General features: G+C 38.1%; 4 protein-coding genes and 1 long non-coding RNA gene across 8 annotated transcripts in view; 3 read left to right on the top strand and 2 right to left on the bottom strand.

The window, feature by feature from the left end:
* The window catches only part of LOC116176343, a 28,038-nt gene extending 15,863 nt beyond the window's left edge, over nt 1–12,175 (bottom strand). For both annotated transcript variants that reach the window (XR_004146429.1, XM_031494860.1), the window contains exon 1: nt 12,044–12,175. Coding sequence is in view for 1 of the 2 variants with exons in the window: in XM_031494860.1 (XP_031350720.1) it covers nt 12,044–12,063 (20 nt within the window). In the remaining variant the exon portion in view is untranslated. The remainder of the gene's footprint in view (nt 1–12,043) is intronic.
* Nucleotides 754–2,005, top strand: LOC116176344. The gene is made up of 2 exons (XM_031494861.1): nt 754–1,056; nt 1,112–2,005. Exon 2 carries the CDS (start codon nt 1,215–1,217, stop codon nt 1,833–1,835), a length of 621 nt encoding a protein of 206 aa, XP_031350721.1. The 5' UTR covers nt 754–1,056; nt 1,112–1,214; the 3' UTR covers nt 1,836–2,005.
* Nucleotides 8,010–11,976, top strand: LOC116176342 (hornerin-like). The gene is made up of 2 exons (XM_031494859.1): nt 8,010–8,822; nt 8,958–11,976. The coding sequence occupies exons 1-2, from the start codon at nt 8,018–8,020 to the stop codon at nt 11,843–11,845; spliced, it is 3,693 nt and encodes a 1,230-aa protein (XP_031350719.1). The 5' UTR covers nt 8,010–8,017; the 3' UTR covers nt 11,846–11,976.
* Nucleotides 12,176–12,742: 567 nt separating the features above from the next.
* LOC116175903 lies at nt 12,743–13,153 on the top strand. Its single transcript, XR_004146380.1, has 2 exons — nt 12,743–13,007; nt 13,063–13,153. It is a non-coding gene; the product is annotated as an uncharacterized LOC116175903 (long non-coding RNA).
* Nucleotides 13,154–16,732: 3,579 nt separating this feature from the next.
* LOC116175902 (amine sulfotransferase-like) lies at nt 16,733–26,328 on the bottom strand. Of its 3 annotated transcripts, none has more exons than XM_031494270.1 (6): nt 26,274–26,328; nt 17,892–18,129; nt 17,745–17,841; nt 17,531–17,696; nt 17,361–17,481; nt 16,733–17,310 (listed from the first exon to the last, which is right to left on the bottom strand). In XM_031494270.1, the coding sequence occupies exons 2-6, from the start codon at nt 18,094–18,096 to the stop codon at nt 16,901–16,903; spliced, it is 999 nt and encodes a 332-aa protein (XP_031350130.1). In that variant the 5' UTR covers nt 18,097–18,129; nt 26,274–26,328; the 3' UTR covers nt 16,733–16,900. The 3 variants fall into 3 exon arrangements, with proteins under 3 accessions (XP_031350130.1, XP_031350131.1, XP_031350129.1); XM_031494271.1 differs by having other exon boundaries at nt 17,892–18,107; nt 26,273–26,319; XM_031494269.1 differs by lacking the exon at nt 26,274–26,328 and having other exon boundaries at nt 17,892–18,680.
* Between the last annotated feature and the right edge of the window lie 217 nt (nt 26,329–26,545).

The raw sequence follows: 26,545 nt of genomic DNA, 5'->3' as shown, positions 1-26,545 counted from the left end.
GGAGACGCTTAGTAAAAATCGTGAAAAAAATATCACTATCCACCGATTTTTTGACAAAAAGGTCGGGTAATTTGATTATTATGCAAAAAGATTGTTTTATTCAAAAAGTACCTTTAAGTTGATAATTTGATTTTGGTCCTCTATCATCAATAATTTAGGAGATACATCAATTTAAAGTTTCGGGTTTTCATCAATTTTTGTAGACCATATTTGTACGATGATGAAAAACCTAAAGGAGATATACTCGGAATTTTACAGTCTTGTAATGACGTCATTTTTGTCTATCCTTGTTTAACTAATGTAAAATGACAATGACAAAAAATTTTGCCGAAATGTTGTTGTCGTGGCTAAATTTTACCTGAAATGCTTGTCAAGTGATTGTCAGTTTTGAAGTTTTGAAAACGCCAAAGCGTCAAAACATGCCGCCAAAAAACCCTCATCGATTTAACGAACAAACACAGTTAATAATTCTAAATGTGTTGGCTTTCTTTCAAATTGAACAGGAACAAGTTCGGATGGCATACCACTAGACATCAACAATGTTATACAGCGAACTGCACAAGCAACGAAAGTCAGCCCAACAACCATTTCAAATTTGAGAAAAAATGGTGTAAAATCCGACAAAGATTACGCATCTAATGTCTCTACCAAGCAAAAGATTAACAAGACGAAAATCACAGAATATTTGAAGAATAAAATTCGATACAATCTATTATATGTACTCCCAAAAGGAATATGCTACACTGGCAACTATTAGACAAAAATTTCTGGAGCAAAACGAATATTTTCAATTTTCCATTGATTCATTGAGAAAGTGGATCAAAAGTATGGGTTTTAAATGGAAGAAGTCCAATAACAGAAAATATCTTATGGATTTACCGGATATTGTCCACAAACGAATAAAATTCTTAAGGGAGTACATTGAAAACAAAAATTTGGGACATGAGGGTTATACTCCGGTTTTTATGGATGAAACCTGGATATTTAGTAAGGGATCATTTCGAAACAGCTGGCAAGATGATACTAAGCACACGGAATCAATTAAACCCAATGAAGGTAAAATAAGATATTATAATACCTTTTCAATATTATTAAAAGAGATATTCTTTAGGTCATCGATACATTATTGTCCACGCTGGGACGAACGATGGCTTTATTGGTGGGGCAAGTTTGATTTTTAAAAGTGGAAAAAAACAGGGGACTATCATGATAATATGAACAGGGGTAATTTTGAAAATTGGTTCAAGACTCAACTGGTGCCAAATCTTCCTGAAAAATCTTTAATTATTATGGACAACGCAAGCTACCATTCTGGCCTTTTAGAGAAAATTCCCACCAAATCATGGACAAAACAAAGAATGATAGAATGGTTAGGGGAAAAAAATATCGGCTATCCAGAAAAGGCAATGAAGGATCAAATATGGAGCATTGTCAGCGCAAACTGCCCCAAAGAGAAAAAGTACTACCTTGATGAATATGTTAAGCCTTTAGGACATAAAATTTTACGGTTACCGCCATACCACTGCCAATTTAATGCGATTGAAATGGTGTGGTCTCAGTGTAAACGAAAATACGATCAGTACATTGCAAATTTTAAGGGATCACCACAAGAGGTTTTGGCAACATGGGAAAGGGTTATCGGGGAGATTTCTAGGGATAATTGGGAGAAATACGTAAACCATACGGACAAAGTAATACAAGAGGCTTGGGGAGCAGTACAAGTTTGTGATGCTTCTGACATCCCACCTCTTGTTATCACTACAGACGCAGATGACGACCTTACTGACGACGAATACTTTGATTTTGACTCTGACGATACGGACGAGGGCGACTAATTTTCTTCTAATACTGTGACCATTACAATCGCAATAAATTGGCATTGGTATATTTTTGTTTTACGATTTTGATTTTCCAACTATTCATCAAGGTAGTGCAATTTTTTCTTGTGTAGATGTGGTTTCGATAGTGGTTCTTTGAATTTTTATGTACTCCTCTGCTAATTATTTTTTGGGTCTTTTCGGGAGTATTGATTCCTAAATAATATTCTGTGATTTTCGTTTTGTTAATCTTTATTTATTTAAAAACAAAAATATGTTAATATTACTTATATGTTAGTTGAGCAAGTTATTAAAATAATTAGTGAGTAAATGACCTTTTTTGAAATACTAACATTTTATCCATCGCGGTTTCGCTCGCAAAAATATGAACTATTCGCATTTTTTAACATGTTAAAAATTTATTTTCGATATCTTCAGTCGTTTAGGCTGTGCGTTGATATCTCAGTCAGTCAGTCAGTTAATTAGGACTTCTTCTTTTATTAAGACCTATAGATTTCTTGTGGAAATTGACTTAATTATTATCAAAAAATGCTAAAATATTATGTACACCACTGTATAGTAAAAGTCATGCAGGTAATTAGACACCAGTAGTCAGTTACTTAGCAACAAATAAATTTAATAGGACATACGTTTTTTCCCACGAAAATGACGTCATTACACGACTGTAAAATTCCGAGTATAGCACGTTTATGAGGTGTTTACAGTCAAATGTTTTGTATATATACGAGCTAACTCCCAACAAAATAGGTGCAAAGAAAGAACGTGCCTATGTTGCACTTATCACAAAGTGCGACAAAGAGGTATAACCACGAACTTATAAATTAAGATGGACTGCTGATCAAACAGTTGCACAGAGGTAGAAATGGCCCTAGCATGGGCGCCGCCATGATGTGCACATTTTAGTTATTTTCTAGGGGAATTTTCCTAGTGCTCAAGTTTTGAGATTATTTTTATAGTGATGATAGTAATGATTTATTTAGAAAACGTGAGGTTAATGTTGGGTTAATGCTTGTTTATTGTTGATTAGAATTTCGCGCCAAGTAAGTGCACATCATGGCGGCCCCATGTAGGTGTCACTTGTTATATTAATTCAGCATTAGCAGTCCATCTTAATTTTAGTTCGTGAGTATAACCGTATAACGGGCCCGTGTGGTGCAGTGCAGTTGAAGCTTAACTACGGTAATAAGGGTCCCTGGTTCCAGTTTGTGCATGGATATTTGAGTAGACTGGGTTGGGTTGGTAGAGCAAAAATAAATAAATATATTCTTATATTTACTCACGTCGAGTTTATGCTTTGAAATTACTGCTTCAATGTGTCAGGAATAACTTCAGGGAAAAATTCAGATAGGGGAGACTCTGAAGTAGGTATAGTACTCACTAGTGTGTTATAGAGTATAGCCTACTTTTAGTCGACTTAGATTCGGTTTTTTGAGACATAAAATTAATATGTTAAAAAATTGGGTACGGACTTCTGACTTCCACAAGTAAATATATATCAAAGAGTTCCGACCTCTCAGGAGGGTGCTTTATCCCTTTTTGGTTCAAAAACCACCCCTTAAAGTAACGTCGCACTGGTTTTTTGAGAAAACTGTTACTCCTGGCGAGGAAAATGGATAGAACCTAAATAGTGCCTTATAAAATTATTTATGTTCTCTACATCGTACTTTAAGCTCACAAATTAGAATATTAGAAGACTACAAAATTTATGCAAACACGAGTGAAGGAATAAAAACTCAGTAATAAATATCTTGAAATTTTACGTCCACAGATAAGTAAATGCTTCCAAGCAGATTGTTTTTCACAAAACGAGCTATAAAACAAAATATGACTACAATTTTTTTAAATTTCTGTTTCGTATTTTATGTAACGCCGTTTTAACATAATGTGCAACAATCTTAAAGTAAAGTTTTGCCGGAATTTCTATTATATTAATGATAAAATTAAATAATTAATTTTAAATGATAATTTCAAATCATTCTTTTTATCTTGTTGATAATTTTAATTCCATTCCGCAATTTTAAATTATCTGAGATAATTGTAAATGGCTATTTCAACCATTTAATATTATCTGAGATCAAATTAAATGGCGCTATGCGCTGCTTTCTCTCTTTTTCCCTATAAAACAGCGTATTTCCATCCAAAAGATTTAAAATTATCATTATGATAAAAATAATTATTTTATTTTATCAAATATGAATTATTTTTATCAACTAGATAATAGAAATGAATATTTTTTATCTTGCGGATAATTTTAATTCTTCTATTTATACTTATCTACAAGATAAATTTAACTAGTTTGTTTAAACTTTATCATTAAGATAATTTTAAATAGGCAAAATAAAATTATCTACAAGATAAAAAATATTCATTTTTATTATCTTGTTGTATCTTAATATACTATTTCCCCTAATACGTATGCACTTTACTGCTAATTTACGTCGACTATTTTTTTAAGTAGACAACCTATTTTTTTGGCAGTTCCGGTTTATAATGTACCTTCATCATATTTCTTAAAAAAAGTAGTCTTCTTGCGTCTGCGGACCAAGTAGTATATCAAATTGAAGGTAATGTTATACTCTACAATTTTGAAGGAGTTTGTTTAAGTATTGCCGTTGGCCAAGGATGCTATATAATATGCCGTTGGCCAACTATTTTAGAAAAACCTAAAAAAATCAAACATTTTCGTTGATTTTTGACCACAGAAACTTCTCCCACGTCAGTCGCATGGGAAACTTGATTTTTTCTCTCTCATTACCATTTAAACCAGTCGGAAAAATAAAATCTTCTACCGGACCTTTTGCAACCATAAAGTACAGATTGACTGAACACCAAAAGAAGATGTTTCAATGTTTGCTAAAAAAAAAGATAGTTGTATTACAACTAAAAATCTGTATATTTCCTCCTCCCCACCTTCTATAGTGGGTATAGAGGCTAGAGCCTTACAGCCAAAAAGGAAAAAAATCAAAAATCAAAGATTACTTGTTGAATTCATAAGCGCTTCCACCTCGCTTACACATGGGAACAATCGTGACCTCGCGATCATTTTCGATTCTCGATTTCGATTCTACGAGTATACATTTTTTGCGCAGATTAACACTTCTCGTGATAATCTCCGCAAAAAACGGCGCTGGGCTCATTTTTCTCTATGCGCTGAAAACTATAGGTACTTATTTTCTAAGTCATTTACGAGCGTTGGATAGGAGATACGCAAAATCACTAAGGGACATTTTATAAAGAATTTAATGGAGAATATAAGAAGTTCTATAACATTTTTTGGTAGAGTTGCGGTTTACGAGCAAAACGCCGAAAAGGATCACTAGGTCACGATTGGGGGGTGGTTTTTTGGGCAAAAGGGGAAGAAGCTCGGATCTGTATTTGGGTCCCTACTGTGAGTTCATAATGAAAATTTTAAAACTTTATACATTTTTTCTTATTTTTCTTGCTAACTTGCTTACACTATTATGTAATGGAATATCTCCATTGATTGATCACTTTATCCTGTCTTCACTTTTGAATTATTGCCATAAAGTGGTTGGATGCAAAGAACACTTTTTTGTCTTTTGTGCCAACGGAATTTGGTCTTTCTGATACAGTTTCAAAACTCATTCTGTGTCTATCATTTACCTGGTCTTGTGTTGTTCCTATATTCCCCGCAAATAGTCCAAGTGAACAACATTAAACTAATTAAACTTTGAACGATGTATTGTTGCCACTGTTCTAGACTGTTCCTGACAACACAGTACAGTAATAAAAAGCGTCTTTCATCAGAAATGTAAACAAACCTCGTGCCCTCCCTACCGGGAGGCCACTTGCACCATTATCGCATGTCGGAAATGGAAAGCAGCACTTGCTGGTTACTATCTCACGTCCACCTTATCCATGTCCACTTTATCCATGAATAAAAAATCATGGATTGAGTGAGTTTGGTGAGTGATGAACAAATGTTCTATTCTCACCCCTGAAAACTTGTTTGTCCAGATCATCAAAGTTTATCCAATAGCGATCTACTGCCCGAAAGAGAAAATAATCTTATGTCAATATGTGTCATTCCCTAAAACGACGCGACGTATTTTAAGAAGAGGATGTAAAAAGGTAATTACAGGTTGGACTACTAGACACTGCCAAATGTAGCTGTTCGTGACTCTCTTCCTCCACTCACTCCTCTCTAGGGAAGAGTATTGACAGAAATATAAAATATAGAATTATATGGAATTAATGTATTACATAGTGCTCTAAGGTATGCTTTTTTCAAATTCTGTACACATTTTTCAAAATTTCTGTCTGTAGACGGTGTACTCGCATATAAAAATAAAATTGAGCAATAAATTTCGATGCCACAATGCAGCCCCCCTTATTCTTTTGCATGTTAATATGTATTTACTTAGTTGAACTCTAGGTGGAACAATTTCCATTGAGCTTTGAGAAAAATAAAGAAAATCCCGAGGAAAGCTCAAGAGGAACTTGATAGAAAGCTGAGAACATTTTAAGGGCGGTTTTAGCGGAGACATATTTGCTTAGGAGGAGTGGGAAGGGAAATTAAGGAGTTTATAGGAATATTATCGATGAATTATAAGGTAGAGTTTCCGAAATCGATAACCTATTAGAGAAAATTGTAATTATAAGATCACGGCGACATGTAATTGTTTTATTAAGAGATTATAGGAACTTAAAGAAAGTGAGGAACTACGATAAATGTTTAAGACGAACTTGAGAGGAACAGCGAATCGAGAGGAATTTAATACGAACTGAGGGAGGGAACTTGAGGCGAACAGTCGAGGGGAATAGAGACAAATTTGAAAACCTGAGATCAAATGAAAAAGAAAACCTCAAAGGAAGTGAATAAATGCTTAAAAAGAAATTGGAGCGAACATGATGAGAATTTGGAAACTTGAGATGTAGTTGAGGAGAACTTAGCATTAACCTGAAAAGATCGATAGGAAGGTTTGACGAAGTTCAGAGGAATTTTATGAAAAAGACATTTAAGTAGGTTTTGCAATAAATTTCGCTTAAGAAGAAATTAAGTAGGTAGGTAGTAAAAGTAATTTGAGCAATATTTGAGAGGAATTTGGGAATAAACTTTAGGAAAGCTTGATTCAAAAATCAAGCGTGATCAAGACGGACACAGAAACACTAATTAAATCTCATTCTGTACCTACCGCGAACTATTGTACAATTCGTGATGCAAAACCTTACGTGATTGACATAAGTTGCAGAATTGTACGTGTGTTAAATTCATGATAAATGGTCAAAATAGGGCGAGTTTCCGGAAAAGCTATTTGCTTAGGGGCGAAAAGCGGGTATTCAACTTATGCCTAGGTATATGACGTTTCATTAAATTTGGGGGAAATTTATTTTATAAATCCCACTTTGACCACTGAAAAATGTTATTGCGCAATTCACGATTTGTATAATAAGCTGACTGTAACTGTAAAATCAGCTCACGCTACTTTAGATGTAGTAAACCTACTTTCCGCAAAATCGAACTCAAACAACTCATTTTTGGGGCTGCTTGAGTGTTGATTGGACACTTAGTTATGAACCACAGAAATGGGTTTAGGGACATCGCACTTCAACTTCAGAAGCATTTATTCGTAGTGACCACATTTTGTGGTATTGCGGAAGTTTTGGACACCACCAAAATAAACCAAATATTCTATTTTTTACACAAATTTCCGTGTAACAATTAAAAATGCAACTTTGCTCGACACCGAGACCCAGTTCTGTGCTAATCGCAATAACTTTGACTCAGCACATCGCTCTTCTTTTACGTTTTTACAATCGTAGATGAAATTCTTAGGGGGAAATGTAACTAAATTACACGAAAATTTGAATTGGCAACTTAAGGGAGCTTTCACCAATGTAAGGGACATTCAGTTTGCTTATAGCCAACGCATAAACAAAAAAATGAGATTGTTGGCCTATTCAGGTTTATATTATAAAGCCGTTACAAACAAAACTTTCGAGTGCTTATGACTTTCCCAAAATGGCCATAAAACGTTTTTTCTAAACATCCAAGAATTTGAGTTTTCCGTTCAAGGAGGTGAAGGAAATTTCGAAATTGTACTTTGAGTGTCCTACTTTACATGGTGTAACAAAAAACTGCAAATGCATGCGTTTAACGTAAATAAATAGTCCATAATGGGGCCATTCAAATCATTCAGTAACCAAGCACCTGCAAAATGCGTTTCGTCGCTTTGTTGTGTTTGGGGTTCGTCCTTGTCGTTGCGGACGACCAAGTGCAAAACAAAGTGACCAAGTTATTGGCAACAAACGAAGAATCTAAGCCAGAGACCGAAGCACTCCAAGACGCAGCAAAACAAGAAAAATCTCCGACCAACTTGGCTGAAACTCAAGATTCCCCAACACCGATAGAAAATGCAGAAGCTGATGGTGAAGAATTTACAAGGAAGAAAAAATCCGCAACGACTACATTCTGTGTGGAGATCAGGCCCAACGATCCCTACCAAAAGCCGTACCAGGTTTGCGAATCGGAAGCGAAATCGTATGGAGGCGCCGCTCAATCCTACCAAGCTCCCGCACCGAGTTACTACCCATCTCCGTATTCACCGAAATCTGCACCCTACCCGGCACCCGCCTACTCGTCACCCGCAGAACCTAGCTACAATTCTGGATCTGGGTCATCATTCACGAAGGGCTACGCGTCCGCAAAGAATTCTTATTCTCCACCATCGTACGGACCTCCGAAAGTCGCCCATGGATCGCACAGTTCATCGAGCTACAATCCACCACATAAGCCTTATCCGGCACCCGAGGCATCATATGGAGGATCGTCGGGTTCTCATTCTTCTTACCGGTCCGATAGTGATGCAGAACTAGAACAGGACATCTCAGGGGAGCAACATGAATTTGGCAACATGCGATCATCAGGATACGACGACGATTATTACGGATCTGATTATGGTGGCAGTTACGGAGGTGGATACGGACATTCTCCCGGCGGGCATGGCGGCGGCTATGGATACGGTACGTACGCACCTGTTACTTATATTACTCACGTACATAAAGACAAGAAAAAACATTTTAAAAAGGGAAAGAAAGATAAAGATGATCATGAGTATGGACATAATGGCTTAGTAATTACATGTCAACCTTCATTAGCTGGATATACTTCAAGCGTCCCAGGTTATGGCAGTGGATATGGATATGGTTATGGAAGATCTTATTCTGGACCGTCGTCGGGTCATGCTAAACCGAAACCCACGGCCCACAATGCACCCACATATGGTGAAGAGTCATCCTATGGGTCTTCTGCGTATGGAGAACCTTCAAGTTACGGAGGATACAGTGTACCTGCTCCCTCACATTCCGCGTACTCATATGGATCAAAGGCACCTGTCTACGGCTCATCTTCATATGGTGGTTCATCGTACAGCGTGCCATCTTACGTATCCCCGGCACCAGCACCGTCGCACTATGGATCAAAACCACTATATGGTGGTAAAGGCATGTCACATGGATCGTCATACGCCCCTTCCGCAAGTTATGAAGGGTCCTCGTATATCGCGGTCGAACCTGAGTATGGTATCAGCTCCTCATATGGCAGTCCGTATTACGGCGTCAAAAAGGGATATGGTTCTTCCTACAGCAAGCCTAGTTATGGTGGATATGGTGCGGCATACGCACCATCAAAGTTACATGGTGGATATGCGCCTTCCAAATCTTACGGAGGACACACTGCTCCAGCATATGGTGGATATTCATACAGCGCTCCGGCATATGGTGGGTCTTCGTACAGCGCTCCAGCATATGGTGGGTCTTCGTACAGCGCTCCGGCATATGGGGCGTCCTCGTACAGCGCTCCGGCATATGGTGGATCTTTGTATAGCGCTTCTGCACATGGTGGATCTTCGTACACCGCTCCAGCATATGGTGGATCCTCGTACAGCGCTCCCGCGTATGGTGGATCCACGTACAGCGCTCCGGCATATGGTGCTCCGGCGTATGGTTCACATTCATACAGCTCGTACAGCGCACCAGCATATGGTGGATCATCATACAGTGCTCCAGCCTCTTACGCCAAGCCAAGTTATGGTGTTTCGTACAGCAAACCAGCCTATTCATCGTACAGCTCGGTGACAACTTACAAGGCACCTGCGCCTGCCTACAGCGCCCCTGCTGCGGATGAAGAATCATCTGATTATGGATCGTCTTACAGTGCTCCAGCCTCATATGGATACACCAAGCCCAGCTACGGTGCTTCATACAGCAAACCAGCCTACTCGTATAGTTCTCCAACAGCCTACAAGATTCCTGCACCTGCATACAGCGCTCCCGCTGCATATGGAGAATCATCCGACTACGCCCCCGTTCCAAGTTACGCTGCACCGGCTCCTTCCTACGAGCCATCCTACGAAAGCTCATACGCATCACCTGCTCCCGCGCCCTCATACAACGCACCGGCATACTCAGCATACAGTTCCCCAGCACCAGCTCATTCCTCTGGGCCCGCCCCATACGGTGCACCAGAATATTACCGATCCGCAGACCACAAAGATAAGTCTTCCAAAGACATCGCACACAAAGATGGGTCGGGGTTTATGAAAGAGCCCAAGGATCATCAACCTCACCACGCGAAGGACGTACCAAGACCCCGAGGGCCACACCATCATCCCATGGGAGAGCACGAGACAGAAACTGCCAGTCCATCCACATTAGGTCATAACGTCCATTCCAATCAACACACCCACATTCACCTATCAACGAACTCCAAGGGAGACAAACACGACCATACAGATCACCACAGGAAACAAAAGACTGGGGAAACTGGTCCCGACAATCATAAATCAAGTGGCGGATGGGACATTTCGGCGCGTTCCTCTGAGCAACCGTCCAAAACTTCCGTGCCCGAAAAAGCGGCGGCGCCGAGTGGAACTTGGAACGCGAGAGAATCCGAACATGACAAAATTGTGGGCATGCCCTTCCTGTTCAGCGGAGGCTGGAACCAAGATCCGCTAACGGCGAGTGGCGGATGGAATCAAGAAATGGCAGCAAGAAACGTCGAACTTAGTCCAAGCGGAGGTTGGGCTTCGAGAACCGTAGAAAACCGCCCATTCAGTCCAAGCGGAGGATGGAATCAGGAAATGGATGCTCGAAGTGCAGAAGCGCCGAAATTAGCACCGAGTGGTGGATGGAATCAAGAAATGGAGGCCAGAAACGCAGAAAGTTCAAACTTAGGCCCAAGCGGAGGATGGAGTCAAGAAATGGAAGCTAGAAACTCCGAGAGCGCCAACTTTAGTCCCGGTGGAGGCTGGAATCAAGAAATGAACGCAAGAAATGCCGAAAGCAAAATTACTCCAAGTGGTGGATGGAATCAGGAAATGAGAAGCGCGGATGCAGCTAACTTGGGTCTTAGTGGAGGATGGAATCAAGAAATGAACGCAAGAAACGCAGAAAAATCGAGAATTATACCAAGCGGTGGATGGAATCCAGAAATGAATGCAAGAAACGCCGATAAAGCAATGTTCGCACCCAGCGGTGGATGGAATCAAGAAATGGCGGCTAGAAATGCAGAAAGCGCGAAGTTGAGCGGTGGATGGAGTCAAGAAGCAGCAGCCAGAAGTGCCGAACCCGTTCCGATCATACCGTCGGGTGGATGGGCAGCCCGAGAAGTCGAAAATAGTCTGGAAGCAAAATCGGCGGCTAGTGGGGGTTGGAACTCTGAAAAGGTGGCGGCTGAACAACAAAACATCATGCCGAGTGGTGGATGGGAGCCGGAAACGGTAGCGCGCAACTCGGAGGCCGACAAAAAGGAGCACCTTCCGGCGGCTCCCAGCGGCGGTTGGAACCAAGAAGCGAGGAGTGCCCCTGAGGAGTCTATGAGATCTGGCGGAGGTTGGCAAAGTGACCCCGCGGCACGTGCAGCATCCGAAAAGGACAAGAAGCCACTCAGCGGGAATTGGAATAGCGAAGCTGCCGCGAGGAACGCCGAAATTAAAGACGATGGACCCGAAAAGATGCAAGCACTCTCTACTCAATGGGGGCACTAAGAAATGGATTAATTTCTTAAACAGCGCTCTTATATTTATAGATAATTTAATTATGGAACTCCCACGACTTTGACTGCCTACGACTATGGTACCGAAATGTAAATATTTGTTATTTTTATATGTTTGTATTTTTGAGCAATAAAGAAACATTACGATGTTTGTACACAAAGATACTACTTTAGAAATATTCTGACATACCTGTTAATTCGATTTCCCATTATTTTTTAACATTTTTCAGAATCACTTAAAATTTTGGACTACACAAGTTTCAACTGGCACTTTTTTGGTACATTTTTAATTTAGACATTTGTGACATTCGTTAATGACATTTCAGCCGAGATATAGAGATTTAGTTCGTTCAAAATCGTGAGTCCATAATGCCGGTTATAAACGAGATAAATTAGTTTGCCCCCAATAGTTTGGAAAAAGTTGAGAAAAGTACGACGGTTTTCTAAAGCAACACGCCGATTTTTAAAAACACGTGACAATTTCGCCTTGAGCATTTTAGGGTTGGTTTCTGGAGCACGCTGAGTGAAACTGTACTTATTCGTCTTTTTTTATATTTTGTGAAGTTAATTATGAAAACTAGTTGCGCACGGTGTCCTCCACTGTGTGAGGTAAGGTGTATTAAAAAAAAACATTTACATTCAGGACAGACCTCATTATCAATCTTCTTTGTTTAATTTCGTATATAGCCAATATTTTTGGAACTCAGGTTTCCAATAGTATTTCCCCGAATCGTTACCTGAGATATGACAAGATCTAAGGGACAGAGATTTCCCTGTGGTTTTAAATACGAAATTTAACTAAAAGATAAACGCCTTCAACAGACACGTGTACGCTTCTCGACAAACGGGTTTACCAATTTCCATCCAAATTTAGAACTACCACATCCGTTGGATGCGTAGGTACTTATTATATAAATCCAGTACTACTTCCAAACCGTTACTTAACATAATGAGACTGTGTCAAATTGCGTGCGTTCTTTTCGTTTTACTTCTCGGTGTCAATGAGATACAGGCAAGCATCCATCATCCAAGTCGTGATGAAGGACGGGCGATTGATCCATTGTCATCTGCCATAAGGTTCTTTCGATTACTCCGCTGTGATGCAGGAAAGTACCGCGACGCTCGCAATCGTTGTGTGTCTCCTTGGAACTAAGGTTTAATTTCTTCTAATTTAATTTCTAATCTTACTAAAATGAACTGTGTTTTTAGGAATCGGCAATTTCGTTTTTAGAAGTGCGGTGAATCATATAACAGTATTATTCTACATTTTTTTAAGTTAATAAATGTCATTTGGTAGAGATTTCTTTGCATATTAGATGTGGTAACCTATTAGGACTATTACATATTACTGGTTCTGTATTTCTGCTCCCAAAAACTATAAAGTCTGGCCCTTATCCAAACCTAAGCTTGTGAATAAATACATCAAGACATACCACAAAAGTTTCCAGGAGAAGGGAAAGTCTTCTAATAGATTGTGGTGTAAGGTAAGTACTTTCTTTCATAAAAACGTTTCACTTTATTTTTTAATTGTTTATGAGTATCTGCATACCCTTAACCAAATTATGTTGTTGGAGAATTGGCTCATCTGGTTCCTGGCAAGTACCTACCAAACAAAATAAATCATGCTTCCTTATGCAGTTTTCTTGAAATTCCCGAGCGTATCTTAAAAACCACCTTAATATCTATCGGAAATATGGACTATATAACGCATCCATAAGAGAAAAATTGAGCAGTTGAACGATTCTTCGAAGAAGAAGAGACCACAGTTCACACTTTTTCTGTAATGTAATATTGCTGCAGACACCGTTTTAATAAACCAGTTCACTTCCCCTTCCGCTTCTATTCCGCTGTTTTATAACAGAAGTAAGGAATTTTTCAAATATAGCAAGGTACCCTATGCGCTCTGATTGGCCAAACAGAATGGCGCGTGACATGAGCCGCGGGTTGGGTTAGTCTGCCGAGCCGGCCGTCAAACGTGTCACGTTTACGTTGTTTACTTTTATTTAGCTCATTAGTTCATGGCGACAATTCGTGCGTTTTATCGCACAGTTTAATAAACTAAACGTAATAATTCTAGTTTTTATTCAATTTATAATAGTATTTACACTTCTGCTTCCGCTTCCGCAAAAAAAATGTTTTCTCTTTCCGCTTCTGCTTCCGCTATAATACTTCCGTTATTGTCGACCACCTCTTCGTTTGCGGCCTTCCTTTAGATATTTGGCTAACCATAACCCGGCATCCGTGTGGAAACTTGATAATAGGCATCGCATAAAAAAGGGTTGAAACTTCCCTTCGATCTACAAAGTTTTGAAATTCTGAACTTGAAACATAAAATGAATTACTCTTTCCCGTCGACTACCCGAAACTTTTCCAAAATGTTACCTATTTCAGATGAATTTTTAATGAAAACGTCTCCTGCAATCTGAAACGTGACTACAGAATTCCGTGATTTTTTGTTGCCTGTCAATAAAGTAAACACCCAACAACCAATTAACTATAATTCCGATTACGTACTTCCGAAGGTATGCCAGAATAACAGAAATTTGCCGATGTCGTTTTTATTTTTTTCTGATGTTGTTTGAACAGATACAAAAAAATACGAAACAGTTTTTCAGTGCCACTTTTTGAGTTCTACAAGACAGCGTTGAGAGATTTTCAATACAACGTTTCGGAGAAATCATCATCAACTTTATATTATTTTACGCAGCCCGTAAAAAAGTGCATACTGTATTGAGTAGCATTTTTATTACAAACACAACGATAACGGGAACACCAAAAAGTTCGAAACTGTCGGTTTCAACAGGATGGTGCACCCGCACACAGCGCTCTATTCCTTTCCAGGAAATTGTCAGACATTCGATTACAGCGTTTTGCGCAAATGCGCCACCCTGTTGAATCCTGAGAACTGCAATACTATATACCCATTAAAACGGATGCAACTTTTGACCTAACAAGCAGACTTCGAAGCGCAACTAACGATTAAAAGACGCATTGAAAACCAAAAGTTTAAAATGACGCAAATTTCGTTGACCGCAATTATCCAGTTAAATTCTTTACCTACTCATAAGTAAAATTTGTTTGCTATCTGGATTGTGCCATGAATTCACAAAATGGATTAATTCTTGGCATTTAGCACAGCCATAGGAGCATTCGAATTTTTTTGTAAGATTTTTCTTGGATTATTATTACCAATTTTTCGCACCGATGCACGTTTTAGTATCTTGGGTCCTCTACACGTCATTTGTTTATTTAGGGCATACTTAAAGCGTTCACCAGCATTAACGAAATATAATCTCTAAGCTAATCGCTGGCCCAATCTATTTTATGTAAGTTTGCTTGGGTGAGCATTAGGATTTACTACAGATAACGCTACATTTGGTCCTTCGAGCCGGATGAACGAATTGGTGCCGCATATCCACAAGGGTGCTACATTTTGAAGTGAGTTCAAGTGGCCAAAATAGCAAATATGGACATAGAGATGCTGACGACGGAGCAGTTCGACCTCAAATAGAGACCAGCCAAGCGGCACCAGGTTTAATGTCCAATGTAACAGCGATGGGAACATATGCACGCCCATTCGCCAAGAAAGACCTTCCATACCTAGCCTGGGTCACACGCACCCCCGACCGTAGACAACAAATGAGATTTAATTGGCTTATGAAACTTATCCAGAACACACGGGCCGAACTGGATGAGGAACGTTCCAAGAAATATTGGAATTTTAAAAAGACGGAGATTCCTCAGCCCTGGGACGACATCGTAGAAGCACAAGACGATATTATGGGAAGCAGCGAAGTACCTGATATTTTAAAGGCCCTTACGAAACTGCAAAGGGCACAGTTCAGCAAATCCTTATAGCGGTTTGTGAAAAAGAGCCAAGAGAGAAAAATAGCTGTTTCGCTGTACTTTCGTATATCTACGAGCCAAAGAAGAAGCCAAAAGTAAGTTGGGTGGGTTCAAGGCCAACGAAGTCGCCAGGGAAGGAGTACCCATGCGCATCACGGACGAGTTCGCTCTGACAATATTCTGGGACACTAAAGAAGTTCAAACCCAAGACGCATCCCAAGTTCAAATTTAGGAAAAAGCCAGAACGAGATGACGGTAACTGGTACAAAACTACAAGAAAATCTGTGCGGAAAATGGCAAATAAAAACCTCCAAGTAAGGTAACGGCAAAATCTAAGGTGGCCCCTACCGCGGGTGGAGCTGGGTAGAGCAATAGTACTGGTGGCCAAACTGTTAACAGAAACAAACCCTCAACCTCAAGACACTCAGTCTCTTCCTGGATGAAATGAGACTACTAAAAGTAAGCGGACAGATTAACGAATGCCGCGTGCATGTCGACACAAAAAAACATCCCCTAATAAATGCTCCAAAAAGGCATTTGGCCACACTAATCGTAAAGGATGCCCAAGCCACATCCTTTCAAGGCGGGAACCAACTGACATTCCCATTGGTGAGACGGAAATACTCGATACTGCGAGCAAACAATCTGATCCCCCGGGAAGGCAGGAGCTGCATACGCTGTCTACGATTGAACTCGAGATTGAACCACAGAATGGCGCAACCGTTAATAAGAACAAGTACGCGTAAATATGGTACACCCTTTCCAACCGCGGGACCGGACTACTCAGAACCTAGGGATTTTTGGGAAATTTGGTCAAACAAGCCACCACCAAAGGAAACGGAAATCGAGTTGGAAACCGAAACATGGAGACACGTATACCCCCAAAAACGATCTGCTTTTCTGCTGTGGGCCCGAGATGTTAATCGATGTAAAGCGACCGCTAGCATTAAGGAAATATAATCTCCAATAATATCAAGGAAAAACAGAATAATAAGGAATTGTTTGCCTACCAGGAAGTACACTGCAAAGGTAGTAAAACAATATTGATGTATTCAGCCAGTCAGCATATCCTGCATACTAACATACGAGTAATAGAGGTCTCATTCTTTCTGTTTTACTTATAATTCGGAAGACTTAATTACTCACTAACACGTGGCATACATGAAGAAATTTTTGAGTCGTGGACAAAATCATCTCGATTCTATGTAGAACGACCATAAGCATAGTCTTCATCAAAATCAGTATTCGATATATTTCGCTTTATCCACTCGTCAAATTTTGAAATCAACTCGTCACTCATTTCTTCTCTGTAATTTCCGACGGTACCCGACCTCATAAAATCCGTCACGTCGGGATTATTCTTTCTGCCGGCTTCAACAAAACGTTTGTAGTTCACCGCCCGATTATTCTTCATAAACTTAAAGTCAATTCGTTCGCGCAACAACTCCAACTGCTCCTCCGTTAACGGATCTTCGCCCAAAAAATGGCAAACCTTTTCGATTACCCCTGTAATGTCCTTTTTCATGTCTTCGTATTTGATTATTAAAAAGTTTGGCAAATGTCTCATGTTATAAAATCCGAACACGTGTTTCCAATACGGTCCAAATAGTACTGAAAACCGAGCATTATTTTCACACCTTGTAACTTATACCTGCTACAACCTTTATCGCCCAAGTAAACCTTTGCGAAGTCCTCCATGTTCGGTTTCCAACCGTGCATCACATGACCATGGTGATAATATGACGTGAAAACATCTTTGGGGTTTCTAATTGCGTATATCACCTGGAAAATACAATTAGATGAGGTTGGTCACCGATCTTGAAGTAGGTACCTTGGGCTGCTTTGTGCCATTCTTAAGTTGTTTGGGGAGTAGGCAGAGGGGTAAGTGTGTTTTAATAAATCTTTGTCCCTTTTGTTCGTCAATGTATTGAAGTGATTTGATAAAGTGCTTCTCTACATACTCTTCAGCATTCCGAGACTCCATCAGCGAGCACATTCTGCAAGTAAAAGGTTGAAGGGTGTTTGGCAAGCTTACAAATGCATACTCTAGCATGGGAAAGCGTTCACAAATGTCAATTTCGGAGCCTGTTAAACTTACGCGGTGTTTTATTAGCCATACCATCTCCTGGATCCAGGTTGTACCTGTGCGAGTACTATTATAGTAATTTTGTTGTTCTCCATTTCGCTCCTACCTGATTTCGGAAACGACGCGACAATGATATCTTCATCCCGCAATTCGAAGTTGTCAATTTGTTCCTCGTATTTACGAAAATGTTTTCGCAAACATGTTTCTTCGTCGCCGTATAAGATAAAGTCTTCATTAGGGGAGTCGATAAAATCCGTATCGATGATCGCCCTTATTTCAGGATCCACAATTTCCTTTGTTTCTAAAGGCATCTTAACTCCTTTTGAACATTAACAACAATCTTACAAAATAACAGAAATTAGTATGATTTATCACATTTAATTTATTTTAAGACGAAAGCAATCGCGTGTTACACTAAGAAGAAAACATCGAACTATGAACAAGCATTATGTAATAATATATAATGGGAGGTGGTATTACCAGAGATACCTAAACGAAAACAATTCCCCACGGAAATATTCGTTTAGTTAAATTATATAATGTGGTACCCCAGAATTGATTTGAATGAGACATCAAAGCAAGAATTAAGATTTTAAGAGGTCGACTACTAACACCGTCGTAGCGTTATCGTTTAGTTTTGCTAAATTATATAATTGATTGCTTTGAATGAATTGAGATATGAAAGCATATGTAAGAATGAAGTTTTTTAAAGGTCGACTTGTTTGGATTTTACGTTTTTATGAGGCGGCGTAGTACGCTTCGCTTCTGTACCTAAAATAAACATGTATATTGTGTAATTGTGTAGGTATGTATAGTTGGTATGAAATTACAGAGTCGTTGCTGACGATCCAGTTTCCATAGTGAAGCGTGCAGTGAAGACTTCCTCTCTCATTCGAACTTTAGGTATGCAAGGTACAAAACAAATTCAGGCCTAGGTATACCAATGCAACACTTACTATCCAGAGTGGACATATATTTTTCGAATACAACAAAATCAAAAATTAATCCATCATTCATACGTACATTGAGCAGTAAAAAATCACTTGGAATTATGGATGAGAACGTAGACGGCTAAGAAAGAAGTGCAGTGTGTTTTTAAATTTCTTAGACCCGAGCATGTATTATGCATTTTTGATCGTGTAATACATTATATTTCTCCTATTTCTAGAAAGTTTAACTGCTTATTAATGGAATCTTTGTTTCGCCTAAATAGAACATGTGTATTTCTTTGCTACATCGGATATAGGTAAGTTACCTAAACCCCAATAAAACGGACAGCTGACTTGGAAAAGTTAGCCATTCTCATCAGTCACGTCGCGCCGCTTTTAATTAATATTTCGACTATGATTCAAAGGGGTAATTTCGGTTAGTATAGGTATGTGTGCGTCTAGTTAAGTTCACTTCTTCTGCATTACTTAAAGTGGGTGCACATGCAGTACCTTCGAAACGTTATGCTTATAAATATAATAATTTGAATGGAACTTCTCTCAAAGTTATGTTAAATTGGCATTTTTGTTAAGAAATTTTGTATTAGTATGAAACGTCTTAAGGATATGTTATGGTTATGACTTATGACGTCACATACAATTTATTTGGTATTTAATACAATATCTCTTGGGTAAAAATATGTTTTATTTTACTATAATACCTTTTGACGTCATTAGTCAGGTTGCAAAATGTGTTAACACATCAATATGAGGGTCATTCTAACAATAAAGGAAGTCATTCTAAATTAAGATCGAATGGTCTCAACATTCAAAATATATATAACTCGGTATCAATCTTATCTGTTGTTTTTCATAAGGGTTTAACCCATATTTAATATAGCACTATCAAACGCTCATGTATTTAAAGTTTTTTGGAATTCCATGTCCCGGTAGTACTTTCCCGAATCGTTACTCGAGATATACCTGGGACCTAATCGACAGAAATTTCCCTGTGGTTTTTTAATAGGAAATTTAACTAAAAGATAAATAAACAGTTTCACAGAAACGCGTACGCTTCTCGATAAACGGGTGTTTACCAATTTCCATCCAAATTTAGAACTACCACATCCGTTGGACGCGTACCTAATTATATAAATCCAGTACTACTTCCAAACCGTTACTTAACATAATGAGACTGTGTCAACTTGCGTGCATTCTTTTAGTTTTACTTCTCAGTGTCAATGAGATACGGGGAAGCATCCGTCATCCACCAAATCGAGGTGAAGGAAGGGCGATTGGTCCATTGTCAACCGCTATAAGGCTCTTTCGACTACTCCGCTGTGATCCAGGGAAGTACCGCGATGCCCGCAATCGATGTGTGTCTCCTTGGGACTAAGGTTTAATTTCTTCTAATTTAATTTCTAATCTTACTCAAAATCAACTCTATTTTTAGGAATTTGCGATTTCATTGTTAGAAGTTGGGTGAATCATAACTGCTAACTACTAACTACGTAAACCTATAGCAGAAATTTATTGGCATATTAGATGTGGTACCTTATATGAACAATAACTTGATATTGGTTCTACTTTAAAGCTTTCAACAACTGTCAAGTCGGATCCTGATCCAAACCTAAGCTTATGAATAAGGGTATTTAGACGTAGCACAAAGGTTTCCAGGAGAAGCAAAGGCGTCTTCCAAGAGACTAGGATACATAAGCATTTTTTTCATTAAAACATTTTACTTGATTATACTTCGAGAAAGAATGAGCTTAGGAAATAATTGGTCACCACAGTTCATACATTTTCCTTAATGTAATTTGCTGTATAGCGTTTTGATAAACCAATAAACGTCATGAAACGTAAATAGCTGTGAAAGTTCCGAAATAAATTAAACCTCCAACACCTGATTGTTGTGTGAGTAATGTCTTATACGTTTTGATAGCATAGGACCTGAAGCCAACGGAGTATAATCTGCTCATAAATTATGCAATTTTTATGGCATTTTTCAAATAGGTGATTATGGTCTCAACAAATTGAATAATCGCAAAACGTGCTTCTGCACAAATAAGATCGTGCAGAAATTCGCACTTTAGAACACGTTTCACATTAGTTTCATAGCAGTTTAAACGCAGTTCATGTTTGTGGATTTTGAGGAAACCAGTATCAAACATTATGGGAAGCTGTTGGAGCTCACTGTGTAATAATCGGAGGGATAGAGACTTTAGTGATTCCATTACGTCACAAATTCGTTATGACGAACCTCCAAGTGTCGCTGCTAATGTAATTCAGGTTCCGTTGAAGCCCAACTTTAGATATGCGGCTAACCATAAACCGGCACCCGTGTGGAATCTTCATTAGAAATTGTTTGGTAAGTGATGTATACTCAATCAGGGCCTGTTGTGTCGCTTGGTCATGTGGTCTACCACTCAAACGTTTCACCTATCAAATATAGCTACAGTGTAGGTACCATTTTATCTGAAGCAATTAAGTATCCCTTTCAGCACTAAATACTGGTAACTATTATTGGGTGGTTAAGATGGGGGAAGTCCTAGTCCAGTAGGCAATAAGAATGGTCTTTAAATTTGGCTTACCACCTTTATGCCTACTGGACTAGGATTTCCCCCATCTTAACCACCCAATAATAGTTACCAGTACCTTGTGCTGAAAGGGATACTTAATTGCTTCAGGTACCATTTTACACATTTAACCGTAAATTCTAAGAAGTTGCCAGATTTTGTTGGATATTTACAGATCTTCCCGAACATTTTCGGACCTTTCTAAGAATTTACAGATGATCTGCTCCATTTATTCGTTGATGATGTATGTATATGTTATATAAAAAGTTTCTTATGGGGCTATATCCGACTTTAAAAATACGTAATGAAAACTAGTGGCTAGCACTAAAAAAAGTAAGCCCCCCCATGACCATGCAGGAGTACGCCACAGACCACAAATTTAAAGTACCTAGATTGGTAGCAACCTTTTTATAATTTTGGATACCACAAAAAACTTCGTAAAAAATCGTTTGTTTGGATATATACCTACAGTGTTCCAGACAACATTTTCACCCTGTACCTATAGTCGAAACTAAAATTATGTACTATCGCACTCGAGATTGCACTATTATAGCACTGAGATTTCGAAATCTTTAAGTTACAATTTCTGTTAAATGTAAAAATATTCGGACGCGATTAAATAGTGATGTTACTTTGTTTAGAAAAGCTATAGTCTACAACACATCAAAGATATCTAGCATGTTTTTCTTCAAAGGGTTCATTATTGTGAAAGGTATGAAAAAATTTCCATAATAATGGAAATTGTTGGAAAAGAAGGCGCTAGTCATTTTTAGCGCATTTTTTAACAAAAAAAGTGCTATAGTTTGTTTTTTGTCCGTCTATTCGTCCGTCTGTCTGCACTCACTTCTGCGATTTTGAACTACTTTTAGGGGAATTGTCGTAGAAACCTGCATTGCAATAGGTAGCCTATATCATTGTTACACCTTGAATGTTATTGTTTTAAGGGTAGCCCCCCCCCCGTCATAAATTAAAATTATAAACTCTTTAGGAGCTCGTTAATAATGAAGTTGGCACTGCGCAGAATGCGCACAGACTGCACATGCGCACATCTAATGTTTGCAATATCAGATATGTTTGCCTTTAACAGATAAACATCTGTGATTAAAAGTTCAAAAAGATATTTGGATAAATATCACACTTTATATTGCTTGCGCAGCCTGCGCATGCGCACAGTAATCGTCAAGATTTTTCTTGGCTCAGCATCTGTGCTACGGAATTCAAAAAGAACGAACTAAGTATATTGAAAACTGTAGGAGTAGTTAAGGCCGAGGTTAAGGCCTCGGACGGACCGACAGATGGATGAGTGTACGAGCAGACGGGCGGGCAGAGAAAACGGCTGCAAGCGCGCTCACTTCATTGAAAAATGAAACCTTAAATTTGAATTCGTTATTTTTATGTTCCAGGAATATACAAAATCAGTGCTTGCAGTAGGCGTGTTGTAATAGTTATTTACATAAAAGTCAGGAAAATGACACATTACTGGCGAGGAAATATTGAAGTACGAGGCCCCTTTGGGGCCAAGTACTTTAATTTCCGAATTACCTAAATTTTGGATACAATTTGTAATACATAACCACACTCAATGAATTAATCTCAGATCTGCAAGGCATTCATTATTTAATGTGAATTAATATGCCCTTAATAAGAATACGGGAAGAAGAGCAAACCATTGATTGTCATTATTTTATTTGTAGTTTGATTTAGTTTTCATAAGTTATTGTTTCTTTGTCATCAATGCAACAGCTTTTAGGTCTATAAAGTGGGTACCCTCTCTGTGCCCAAATCAAGTAAAAATATGAATATAAATTAGGACTAATTAAAAACTAATTTTTATCCACAAAATTAGAATTTGTACCCGCTTAGTTCTGCCGGAAACCGATTTTTAAGGTGGTTTAACTTGATATCCACGTAGCACCCTCGATTGAAATTTTATCACTTGTATAAAAAACTATGAATTAAAGACTAGTTTGTACTCAAGTTAGATTTTCATTATTTAAACAATTTTTAACTAAAATATTGCAATTCTCAGAATTAATTAAAAGAAATCCAACGTACCTATAAATTAAGGACTAATTTATAAAAGTTAAGTAGTATTTATCCTCGTATTTATCACTAACAATTTATAACATAACACCAGAGGGAGCTTCGAATCGATGCTTTGGAACTGACTCGAAACACAATTCGACTTTCTTGTATAGCAAACGCCGGACTTCCCGAAGATTATCGAACGCTCCCCAATATGCCTACCGAACGGTCCTCAAGATCTTCACGCATCCATCATTTTTATAATAACTTTTTGGTCTGATAGTCTACGTAGCTAAAAAACAATAGGAACCTTTCTAAGAACTTGTTTACCAATTTTCAAAGCGATCGGATGTTCCTAAACAGTTATTGTACACACGGACATACAGCCGGATAGATAGGCACACAAGCAATACAAACGGCGTGGAGAATCGTTAATAATTTAGCAGAGTGGACTCCCTCCAAATATGCTCCCTGGCTCAGACGACTTCTTAACAATAAAATTTGTTTACAAAAAATGTTTGTAAGTGTAAATTAGTCCTTAATTCATACGTTGCTTATAAATTCTGAGAATTACACCTTTTTAGTTAACATTTGTATGGCTAAATTGTTTAAACAATAAAATTTAACTTGGGTACAAATTAGTCTTTAATTCATAATTTTTGATGCTACTAAGAACATTTCAATCGAAAAAGTAGAATTTTTACCCTTTAGCACCCGCATATTAAACTCGGTTTTCTCCCGGAATTAAGCGGGTACAAATTCAAATTTTGTAAGTACAAATTAGTCTTTAATTTTTACGTTCCATTTATTTTTATTAATACTGAGAATTGCCACTTTGTAATAAAAAATTGTTTAAACAATGAACATCTAACTTGGGTACAAATTAGTCTAAGTTTGGTTAAGTTTTTGATGCTACTAAAAACATTTCAATAGCAAAAGTTGGGTACTAACTTGGTTTCAAGTTGGCACTCCTACCTTAGAATCGGTTTCCAGCGGAACTAAGCAGATATACAAATTCTAATTTTGTGTGTACAAATTAGTCTTTAATTAGTCCTAAATTATAAGCATATTTCTACTTGATTTGGGCTCCCACTGAAAATATGTGGGTGCTAATTAAAATGTAAGTTAAACAGCTTTGATTCAGTCAGTTGACAGAAATAGTCGATCATCGACGGGTTGCAGATGCTGGCCTAGTTTTGGGTATACCCTGAGTCCCTGGCGAAGTTATCCACGACATGGGTTGGGTCGAGATCTGCGATTCTCGTGCCTGGCTTGGATGGGATAATAAACATTTATCATATTTTAAAGCTTTATGTACCTAAACAAAATTAAATAAGTCATCAAAGCCCTTCTCATTAACTCTGGAGTCTGGATTACCTATCTTTATCTCCATGTTTCTAAACTTGAACAATTGTTCTTCATTAGGTATACATAATGTATTTTTTCTTCTTTTCCCATCTAATAAAAATTGTATTGTTTTTAATGTTAAATTCTTTAGAGGTACCTCATTGTTTAATAATGACAAACCAGTCAGTATTTCTATAACCTATTCTTACACCTTGGTGAATCATTTTATTGCAACTGTTCAGTAAAAAGATTCTCACCAAATAATAACACGCTGATACGCAAAATAAACATTTAGTCGACGATCAATAAATATTTAAATTAACTTGACTGTTATGTGCCTATTAAATGCAATGTTTGTTTATGCGGATATTTTTAGTTTTACACGTCCTAAATTTGAAAATGATTTAATAACGTTGCAAAGCAATTTTCTATATTCTGCGTGTCAGGGGGTATTTGTATTTTATTTCCTCAGAATCAGTAACTCATGAATCCCGAAGATTCAGCTTAAATGCATATTGGGATTGGGTTGTAGATAATTCAATTACAATATAAATGTATTAGCTACAATAATCCCTGGATTGGAAAGCGCAAAATACACTTCGTTCCAATTTTTCTGTCAATAATCCATTAAACCGAATAAGATCTGTATTTACTTAGACAGATCTCATGGCTCGACCTTCAAATGACTATATAAATCTGTCTAACACTAAATAAACACAGTAATGCATAAAATAGAAGCTGTATGAAACGTTTTCGCACATCTGTCTTCGCATACATTAAGAAAACATGTCTGCTTCAAACAGTGATAAAGTGCCAATTGGTAGGCGCGTTCTTTCTGCTAGTGAAAAAGATAAAATCAACCCTCCAGTCGAAGAACGAAATTCTGATGACGACGATAGAATCGTGTTTCCAGATGAACTTAACAAAGAATCCCCGCAAGACCCACCTGAACTGGCATCGAGAAATGCTATTACGGTTGGACTGAAGGAGGGCTATGAAAGAGACGCTAAAGGAAAACCTGTCAAAAAGTGGTAGTTTAATGTATCTATGTGCTTTTGTCATGTTTAGCTGCAAATGTATGTTTCAATACTAATAAAGTGTATATATTTGTTTGGCTTGAGATCGTGGTTGTAACCTGAAAGGGCAACGGCTTTTAAAAAATAATCTCAGGAATTAATTAATAGTAATCTCATAATAACCTTGGGAAACGACGATTACTGTTACCGCAAAACTTGCGTTTGAATCTTATTGATGGAATTTAATTACACATCGTCCGTTGAAATGTCTACGTCTGAAAGGACCACGGATAAACTGCCGCCCGGTCAATATCCGACCAACGGAAGCGAAAAGGAGAAAATAACATTTCCAGAAGAAGAAGGCGATGGGCAAATTGTTTTCGAAGGAGCGTGCTCGAATGATAATTTGAAAAAACCGGAGATTGAAAAAGAAGTGCCATCAGACTTTCCGAGCAAAAATGCAATTATAGTTGGATTAAAGAGGGGAGTTGGACGGGATGCTAAAGGAAATCCAGTACCAGTATGGGAGTAGGGTAAGTAGCGTTATTTTTAAATTAAACAATTTCGTATGAAATTAGTGCAAAATGATTACCTTATATTATGGTGTAACATGCGTATCGACACTAACAGTACTAGTTCAATGACTAGTTAGTACTTACAGAGTGATTAGGTCATCCAATTTTATATCGCCTATCCGTTATCAATCAAGTTTATTTTCACCAAAAAATATGTAGGTAATGATTTATAAGTATCCGCTAGAAAAAGTACCTTTCCAGTTTCCACGACAGAAGGGTAATAGATGTCTTGATGCCAAGAAATATTACTTTCAAAAATTGTAAGAAAAATACTCTTCGAAAAAGCTTGCCGCCA

Source organism: Photinus pyralis, unplaced genomic scaffold (genome assembly GCF_008802855.1).
Source record: "Photinus pyralis isolate 1611_PpyrPB1 unplaced genomic scaffold, Ppyr1.3 Ppyr1.4_LG7, whole genome shotgun sequence".
NCBI lineage: Eukaryota > Metazoa > Arthropoda > Insecta > Coleoptera > Lampyridae > Photinus > Photinus pyralis.
This window is presented reverse-complemented; position numbering and strand designations above follow the sequence as displayed.

Excerpts from the sequence above, each read along its gene's own strand:
- LOC116176344 (XM_031494861.1), top strand. The coding sequence starts at position 1,215 with ATGAACAGGGGTAATTTTGAAAATTGGTTCAAGACTCAACTGGTGCCA.
- LOC116176342 (XM_031494859.1), top strand. The coding sequence starts at position 8,018 with ATGCGTTTCGTCGCTTTGTTGTGTTTGGGGTTCGTCCTTGTCGTTGCG. Across the intron at positions 8,823-8,957 it reads TGGCGGCGGCTATGGATACG|CTGGATATACTTCAAGCGTC; the intron begins GTACGTACGCAC and ends AACCTTCATTAG.
- LOC116175902 (XM_031494270.1), bottom strand. The coding sequence starts at position 18,096 with ATGCCTTTAGAAACAAAGGAAATTGTGGATCCTGAAATAAGGGCGATC. Across the intron at positions 17,482-17,530 it reads ATGGCACAAAGCAGCCCAAG|GTGATATACGCAATTAGAAA; the intron begins GTACCTACTTCA and ends TGTATTTTCCAG. Across the intron at positions 17,311-17,360 it reads GGTTTACTTGGGCGATAAAG|TACTATTTGGACCGTATTGG; the intron begins GTTGTAGCAGGT and ends CTCGGTTTTCAG.